The sequence below is a fragment of the Syngnathus acus genome, chromosome 12, assembly GCF_901709675.1.
Source record: "Syngnathus acus chromosome 12, fSynAcu1.2, whole genome shotgun sequence".
In the NCBI taxonomy this organism is placed as follows: Eukaryota; Metazoa; Chordata; class Actinopteri; order Syngnathiformes; family Syngnathidae; genus Syngnathus; species Syngnathus acus.
Window position 1 is genome coordinate 4455388 of NC_051097.1, and position 8151 is coordinate 4463538.

Below are 8151 nucleotides of genomic sequence, written 5' to 3' on the forward strand. Positions count from 1 at the left end.
TCAGTACTGGCACTACATTAAAAAATGACAAAAGAGAAACTAATTTTGTGCAAAAAAAGATTGTACTCAGCCTTTTTTTTACATTTTAAAGTCTGGACTTTGGCCTATGTAATGTGTTTTTGTTTTGTTTTTTTACAAACGTGGGTACTTCTACTTGGGTGCACAGTTTGACTACTTCTGCCATTACTGCTTATTTATAGACTGCTACAGTAAATGCTTAACTGAGTAGAATAATGTAGTGTCGGGAGGTGGAGAGCTTCCCTGCATCTCCAACGTGCAGAAGGATGCTCCGCCTCACTAAAGGATGCTGTTTATGTGATTAGAGTGGCAATTGAGCCGCATCTCTTTAAAGCTGACGCTGTCTTGATTAATGACACGGAGAAGGAAGGACAGATGCATCGAGGATGATTCTAAAGGGACACTGCTGTCGCTTCGTTGCACCGCCCGCAGGTTATCAGGGACAAATTCTGCTATGCTACCCTTTCCTTTTTTTTTGCTTCGCAAACGTCTCGCGAATTTAGCTAATGAAATCCTTTTGATTTTTTTTAAGGACAGAGCAGTCTCCGTCTGCAGGGACGTCCTTGCAGACGCTCGCTGTCAGCCGCTAATACCGCGCCGTTGTTGTTGTCTTTTTTTTTTTTTTTTTTTTTTCCCTCGCGTTCACGTCTCCTCCGCTGTCATCATCCCTCGGCCGCATCCTCTCGCCGGTCTTGGCTATCCACTGACGGCTAGGCAGCATGGTGCGCATCGCTAGCGCACTCGGGCTCGTCATGTTCAGTGTGGCGCTGCTCATTCTGTCGCTCATCAGCTACGTGTCCATAAAGAAGGACTTCCTCCTCGGGAACCCCAGATATGGACCGAATGGGGGACCGAGGATGTACATGTTCCATGCAGGGTATCGGTAAGTTCTAGCCAGGTTGCATTATTTCATTCAGGTCAGTGTTACTGCGGATGGCTGCTAATTCATCCATCATAGTAGCCAATGTTGAGGGCCCCAGTGTATCCTCTGGCTGCAGACACTGGACTGCATTACCAGTCGTTATCAATTGTGAATTAGTCACTTGTACTAATGTACAGTAAGCCAGAGATGGGAGTAAGTCGCAAATGTGCACAACAGTCTCAAGCAAGTGTCACTCAAGTCATAACCTTTAAGTCTCAAGTTAGTAAGTCAGTGTGTGGGGGGGGGGGGGAGCAAGTCAAGTCGAGTCACTGACTCAAGTGAGTTGAGTCAATAAGTAGTTTTCGCAAATTATAGTCATACAATCTTGTTCAGAAACAATATATATTGCAGTGAAAAGGAATATTCCTAACACAAAAAAGTGCTACATAATTATGTTGATTTTGGCGCCAATGTTTTCCAAATTTATTTCCGTGTGTAAATGGCTGAATGAGAGACATTAACTTTGTGCACTTTTTGGGATGTTGCTTTATGAGGTTTAGTCAAGTTGACTTGCAGGGGCCCAACACATCAAATATGGCGGACACTCTGATGTCTAGGAAAGCTACTCAAAGTGTGTATACATTGCTATGCTTGACCCACAATCGCGTTTTTTTATTGGTAGGATTTCAAGAAATGTTTTGTAATGACTAATATATCAGTTTATTGTCTAGAATTGTGTGTGTGAGTGGTTATTATGTTAAGTGGGCTGTCCTGCACTTCTGTCCACTGTTTTGTAACAGTGGAGTGATCTGTACTTCCACCACTATGTCTATTTCTGCTGAGGGGGAACAATTGCCACTATTGCAAAAATGTGGGTTCAAGTCAAAAAAGCATGTCCCCCTCTGGCACCACACCACCCTTGGGGGGCTTCCCCCTCTATTTGAGAAGGATAATTAGGGATTTGTCTAGTTGCCATAGTTTTTTTTCCCTAACCCTATAAAGGGCTAGCAAAGGATTGTCTTACACAAGGTCAACAGAATTGAGCTGACAAAGGACTGTAGGATAAAATTTGCCTCTGTCATTGTGACGTGCGTGCCTGGTCAAAAAAAAAAAAAAAAAAGATTGTGCAGGTGTGCCTGATGTTGCCTACACTGTTTAATAATGTCATAGAGAGGATTAACATTAAGGCTGTCACTGTCAAATATTTTTAGAATCAATTATTCTATCGATTAATCCATTGAATAATCGGAGAAAAGTCTATTTTGCGTAAAAGTGTTTCTTGCAAAACCACCCCCATTTATTGTTGTTTATTTTTTTAACGTTAGGTGATAAAAACAACTAAATAACAACCATTAACACAGAAGAGGGATTTATGTACTAACCTTTTTTTTTTAATGAATCAGTTACTGGTGCAGTTATTATTTTCTAAAGTAAAACCAGACGTTTTGAATGTCTTGCTTTTATTAGACACAAAAGATCATCTCTTTGTTTTCATGAATGACTACAAAAATCAAAAATGGATCCAAACAATTACTCGATTATTGTTGATTATTTTGATCATCGATTACTAAGAACCGCTTTGTCGGTTCAATTTCATTTTCTTCTGTGTCTTTTCCCGGGTTATAGAGGAACTGTACTTTCTCTATCTTGGGTTCAGCAGGGCCATTACAGTCCACAACCATTGAAATCCTTCATGTGCGGTCAAGAGTGTGATGCTAAAACACAGTTGATCTAGCAAAGGTTCTGGAAGTCAGCAAACTGCCCTTGACTCTGATTTACAGCACAAGCGCTCCATTCATTTCCCACCTGCTGTAATCATTTTCCTTCTCGCTTGGCTGTCACGGTGGGCCAAGGTTATGCTTTGAGGGACGTTAGACTTAAAGGTCTTTGGGTGGATGGCGGACAAACACTCACACCTCCCTTTGCGATGTTGCACAATTCTGAGAAAGTTGTGGTGTCACCATTTTGTTTTTGTGATGATTCACTTTTTGAAAGTGTTTGCATTTGACTCACTGTATTTGTTTCATATTCCTTCTGCAGCGAAAGGCCGCCTCGCAAACCTGATCTTGGGTGAGTACATATTTAGCATTGGTGCACTAACAGGGTGTAATGACAACTTGGAATATCTGAAGCACTAATTTTATCTTCACAAGAGGAACAATTCTTGGGAATACGATTCTGTGAGTCTGGCTGTAAATCATGGATAAAAACAAATGATTAATTAAGTATCTCACTCACCATTTCACCCTTAAAATAAACACATTTGTTTTAATACTGGGAGCCACTTTTTCCATCAATAAATCATATCACAATTTAAAATCGCCTTATAGTTGACTCACAGTGTGTCTTTTGGTTAAGTCGGATTTGACAGAATTGCTGAATATAGAACGTGTTTGTCACAAAGGTGCTAAAACAACCTAAGTGCATGGGAGAATCTGCACAGCCAGCAAAGTGCATAGCTGACACAGCAGCTGTTTTCCTGCTCAGTTTTGTTATCTGCCTATAAACAATTGCAGCCAAAATCTGAATTATTATTCCAATTTGATTAACTGTCATGATTCTTGAATTGTACTCCATTTCAAGGTTGTGACAGCATTCAGAGACCCGGAAAGATCTGAAATGCTACGCTTGCACTCAGACTGTCTCACAAGCCCACCAACAAATCTGCAGCTAACTGATTTACATGTTGCATCCATCACATACTGCTCGCTGGTGGTCCATTGCTGACTTGTAAACGTCTTGTGTCTTTGCTCTCCTGCCGTTCAATAACCAATAAAACAAGTACATCAATCAGGCGGAGTTAGTGGACGTGTCAGTATTAATGCACCAGGCTTTCCTTTTTTCCTCTTCCCCTGTCTAGCTCCCAGTTGGCCCTGAAGTATCTGGACCCAGTTTTCACGCCACTGGCCAATGCTCTTAGCGAAGACCTGAAGAATTCCTCTAAATGGAGGTACAACAGCACAGCTTTTATTCAACAAAGGTATGTACATATACAATAAAATAACACAATCACATTATCAAGCCATATAATATCTGAAAAAAAAAATCTTCTTTTAGGAAGGAAATCTCTCAGTACGTGGACATTGCTCATAATTTCACATTGACACGCAGCCTAGTCCGCATTGGCCAGCTGATGCATTACGCCTACTCCAGCCACAAGTACGTCTACTCCATCGGCGAGAACTTCCGCTCGCTCCTCCCCGAGGTCTCACCCGTTCTGAACAAGCACTACAATGCCTGCGCAGTTGTCGGCAACAGCGGCATCCTCACCGGATCACGTTGCGGTGATCAGATTGAGAAGTTTGACTTTGTCTTCCGCTGCAACTTTGCACCAACAGAGGTCTTTAAGAGAGATGTTGGGCGGCGCACAAACATGACAACCTTTAACCCGAGTATCTTAGAGAAGTACTACAACAATTTATTGACGGTGCAGGACAGGAACAACTTCTTTCTGAGCTTGAAGAAGCTGGATGGTGCAATTCTCTGGATCCCGGCATTCTTCTTCCACACGTCAGCCACTGTGACCAGGACTCTGGTGGACTTCTTTGTGGAACATCGCGGGCAGCTGAAGGTCCAGCTGGCCTGGCCTGGAAACATCATGCAGCACATAAACAAGTAAGCCATGCACAATTTAAGTAATACTTCGTAATAGTAATGTGATCTATTTACACCAGTGATTTCCAACATAAGTTATTATATTTAAAGAGAACTAATGGAAAGAAAAAACATTTTTGTTTTCTTTGTTTTCATCTTTATCAAATACTAAGTCCATAGATGAGCTTTTGGAGCTGATTTCAAATGTATTTATTCTAAAATAAAATTTAAATTGTACATAAGTGATATTTGGATTCTTAGTTAATATTTCTTTATTTGCATTCGCTACAAAGCACATTTTAAATTGTTGTATTTCTAATTCTGACTCAAATCAAATTTTTCGAACAACAGCTGCAGACAAAATGTTGACATTTGTTTTTATAGTGTGTGTGTGTGTGTGTGTGTGTGTGTGTGTGTGTGTGTGTGTGTGTGTGTGTGTGTGTGTGTGTGTGTGTGTGTGTGTGTGTGTGCATGTGAGTGCGTGTGGCAAAGAGGAGATTTAGGCTCCGAAGCCAGATTATAAAGAAAGTACTATTTAGTGAAAGGTATGGCACCGAGTTGAAACCGCAGAGAGGGATTTAAGTCCGGTTCTTAGTGTTGTAGTAGCAGAATGGGCCACTCTTGCAGTAGCCTAATCTTCACCAAGCCCATTAAATCTACCTGCTGGGGAAGTATTACCACGTTTAAGCAGCTCAGGCTGGCTTTTAGCACCTCAACCACTTGCTGAGCGTCTTTTGTTGAGGCCGGTTTGAAGAGTTTCCACTCTCTAGCTTAGCGCTGCGCAGAGGATGGGAGACGCCATTTGTCGTCATCACTATAACGAATCCAATTATTGTAATTAAACTCCGTATTGGTACAAATGATTTCATTTTTAATGAGTAACAACATGGAAATTGCAAGAATGTTGACAGATTAAATGACTCCGCTAAAGAATTACCGTAATTTTCGGACTATAAGTCGCGGTTTTTTTTCATAGTTTGGGTGGGGGGGCGACTTATACTCAGGAGCGATTTATATACATATATATGGTGTTTTTTCACTTTTTTGGGCATTTTATGGCTGGTGCGACTTATACTCCGGTGCGACTTATAGTCCGTAAATTACGGTACTTCGCCTGTGTTATGGTCTGCCGTCTATTGTCTGAATTGTTCTTCTCAATTGGACTCACCAGCTACTGGAAAACCAAACAGCTGTCGCCAAAGCGTCTGAGCACCGGCATCCTGATGTACACGTTGGCGTCTTCTATGTGTGACCAGATCCATCTGTACGGCTTCTGGCCATTCGGCTGGGACCCCAACACGGGGAAGGAGCTGCCTTATCACTACTACGACAAGAAGGGCACCAAGTTCACCACTAAATGGCAGGAGGCCCATCAGCTGCCTGCTGAGTTCAAACTCCTCTACAAGATGCACACAGAGGGACTGCTGAAGCTCAGCCTCTCCCACTGCGCTTAGACATGAAACTGCAGGCGGTATTTCAATTGTCTCACCGGAGCTTCCACTGGCCAGAGTCACAAAAAGGACCAGTCAGACAAGGACTGATAAATGTGGTTTTTCACAACAGCACGATCTTGGCGAAGAGGTGCAATAGACTCTTGCGCAATTTTAGCACAAGATTAGAGAGTATATCTCTAGCAAGCTGTGAACGCCCTGCATTCAAGTTGTAGAAACAAGTACTCTTTTTTTTGTGTCAGTCAAGACACTCAAAGAGTGCTGCTGCTCTCTAGGTTATCCTGCGCTTCAGCAAAACATCACACGTGTGTTCCATAATGGTTCAAATAGCAGAAATGCTTAGTCCCTGAGTAAAACATTTATTGTCACCCATGGAATGTATGTATCCGATCCTTGTGTTATCACCGGATAAATGTTTGAGGAAAGAGGTTTGTGATCACCCCTTTTTTTAAATTTATTTCATTTTAACTTTAATTTTAGCCTTGGTGGAGGTTTCTGCGGTACCAATTGTCATCATAGTTATTAATGCAGTACCTGAATGCCTAGAAGAGACAAAGGGACAACCGGTTTGTACCTCGTACACTAACCCAGGGTTTCTGCAGAAATATTGCACAATATGAGGGGACTTCTGTAATATGTTTTTTTTTTTTTTTTAAATATCAAAATATATTGTAAATGTACAAAATGATTCAAAATCATGTTGGGATGGTTGCAAGCGTGCGTATGCATATTATGAAAAAGCAGTTGACACTGTCAAGAATGGTGATGAACTCGACACCTTAATTTTACTCTATTCCCATCTGAATTTCATTTTATTAGTTTTGGCAAGCTCACACTAACGATATCAAAAAACAATTAATTTTCTGTCACACAACCCCCCCCCCCCCCCATTTATTTTAAAGAGATTCATCTTTTAGGATTGTCTTACAAAGCGTATGCATAATAACAAGTAACCTTTACAACCTAAACCCCTCAAATGCTGAGCATCCCAAAAGTCACAATACCTTTCCTTTATTCTGTTTTCTTCTGGGTACCATTTGAACAGACACGCGGGCATCTGCATTTGAAAGCTTAGGTTTGCGATTTTTGTAAACTCGCCAATTGACATTGGGACCCTAATTGCTGTTGAACACCATTTTGAGAAGCTTTGTGTATAACAAATGAGTCAACTTCAAGCTGTTCAAAGGCAAGAAATTGTGACGGGAAAAGCTTTATTATGCTCTGAAGCTTTCACTGAATCAAGCTTTTGGTTGATGCTGAGTTTCAGTGGAGCCCCCCAGGTAGACTTTTCTTGGCTTTCGGTGAAAGCCTTATCCAGGAGGTTAGTGTTTTCATTATAGAGTAGGAGCAGGCCTTCCACTGCGTGGTTTGGCAAAAACAAATCCTGTTTGATCAAACTTTCCAAGGAATCGCATAAATTGACATAAAGGCCCAATTGCTTCTTAAACTGGCACTCAACTGCAGCTAGGGACAGAAAAACGTCTTGTCAGGTAGCAATTTTGCAATCCAGTGTCAAATGGTGAGTCATTGGCGAGGTAATCATGCTTACAAAAATTGCAGTCTGCTCTCAGCTCTCACATGCAGATGAGCTCACATTTGTCCAAACGATAAGTGAAGCAAAATAGAAAATAGGATCTGTACAGTGACTTCTGCAATGTTTTTGAAAAAAGAGGCTACAATCTTTCAACATTAAGGCATATAGTATTACAATGCAACACAGGGATGATTTATGAATGTCTCAATAGAAATTCTTAGAATTAAAGTAAATTAGCTTTCTGTGTAGCTTAATGCTATCAAACAACACAAAACACCATCGACTGACTAAGGAAATAGCATCAATGCGGTGGCATTAAAACACTTTAAGCAATGGCTAAACCTAACACTTTAAGCAAAGGGTATTAGGAACATAAACAGTGCAGCAACATATTTAGACAGCCATTAGAACAATACTCAGAGGCATACTGTATATTTTTTATCCTCAGCAAAAAAAAGAAAATAGTAGTTGTAGAACTCTTCTTTGTGTCTGCATGATTGTATTTTGCTGCCCGCAGGTGGTCATTGGATAAATCATTATGCAGAAACTGTTTACTTCTTTAATTTCCATTGAATTATTTAGTTCTATATGTTGATTTTTAACTACTAATTTACTTATTTGTTGCACGATACAAAAAGCTTTGTTAGGTTTTTTTTTAGGGTAAGCTGGAACAGATTAATGGCATTTTTATT

The 8151-nt window shown here is 40.7% G+C and overlaps 2 protein-coding genes and 1 long non-coding RNA gene across 3 annotated transcripts in view; 1 reads left to right on the top strand and 2 right to left on the bottom strand.

Moving 5' to 3' along the window:
• Positions 1-8151, bottom strand: part of LOC119131662 (lymphocyte antigen 75-like) — a 1013224-nt gene that overhangs the window by 882419 nt on the left and 122654 nt on the right. The window lies entirely within an intron of this gene.
• st8sia3 (ST8 alpha-N-acetyl-neuraminide alpha-2,8-sialyltransferase 3) overlaps positions 223-8151 on the top strand; it is an 8264-nt gene continuing 335 nt past the window's right edge. Inside the window, exons 1-5 of the mRNA XM_037266434.1 lie at positions 223-901; positions 2921-2950; positions 3741-3860; positions 3938-4495; positions 5646-8151. The exon at positions 5646-8151 is cut by the window's right edge and continues 335 nt beyond it. Coding sequence (XP_037122329.1) covers positions 738-901; positions 2921-2950; positions 3741-3860; positions 3938-4495; positions 5646-5928 — 1155 coding nt within the window. The 5' untranslated portion in view covers positions 223-737 and the 3' untranslated portion in view covers positions 5929-8151. The remainder of the gene's footprint in view (positions 902-2920; positions 2951-3740; positions 3861-3937; positions 4496-5645) is intronic.
• Positions 4379-8151, bottom strand: part of LOC119131774 — a 21167-nt gene continuing 17394 nt past the window's right edge. Inside the window, exon 4 of the long non-coding RNA XR_005099706.1 lies at positions 4379-4467. This is a non-coding gene — a long non-coding RNA (uncharacterized LOC119131774). The remainder of the gene's footprint in view (positions 4468-8151) is intronic.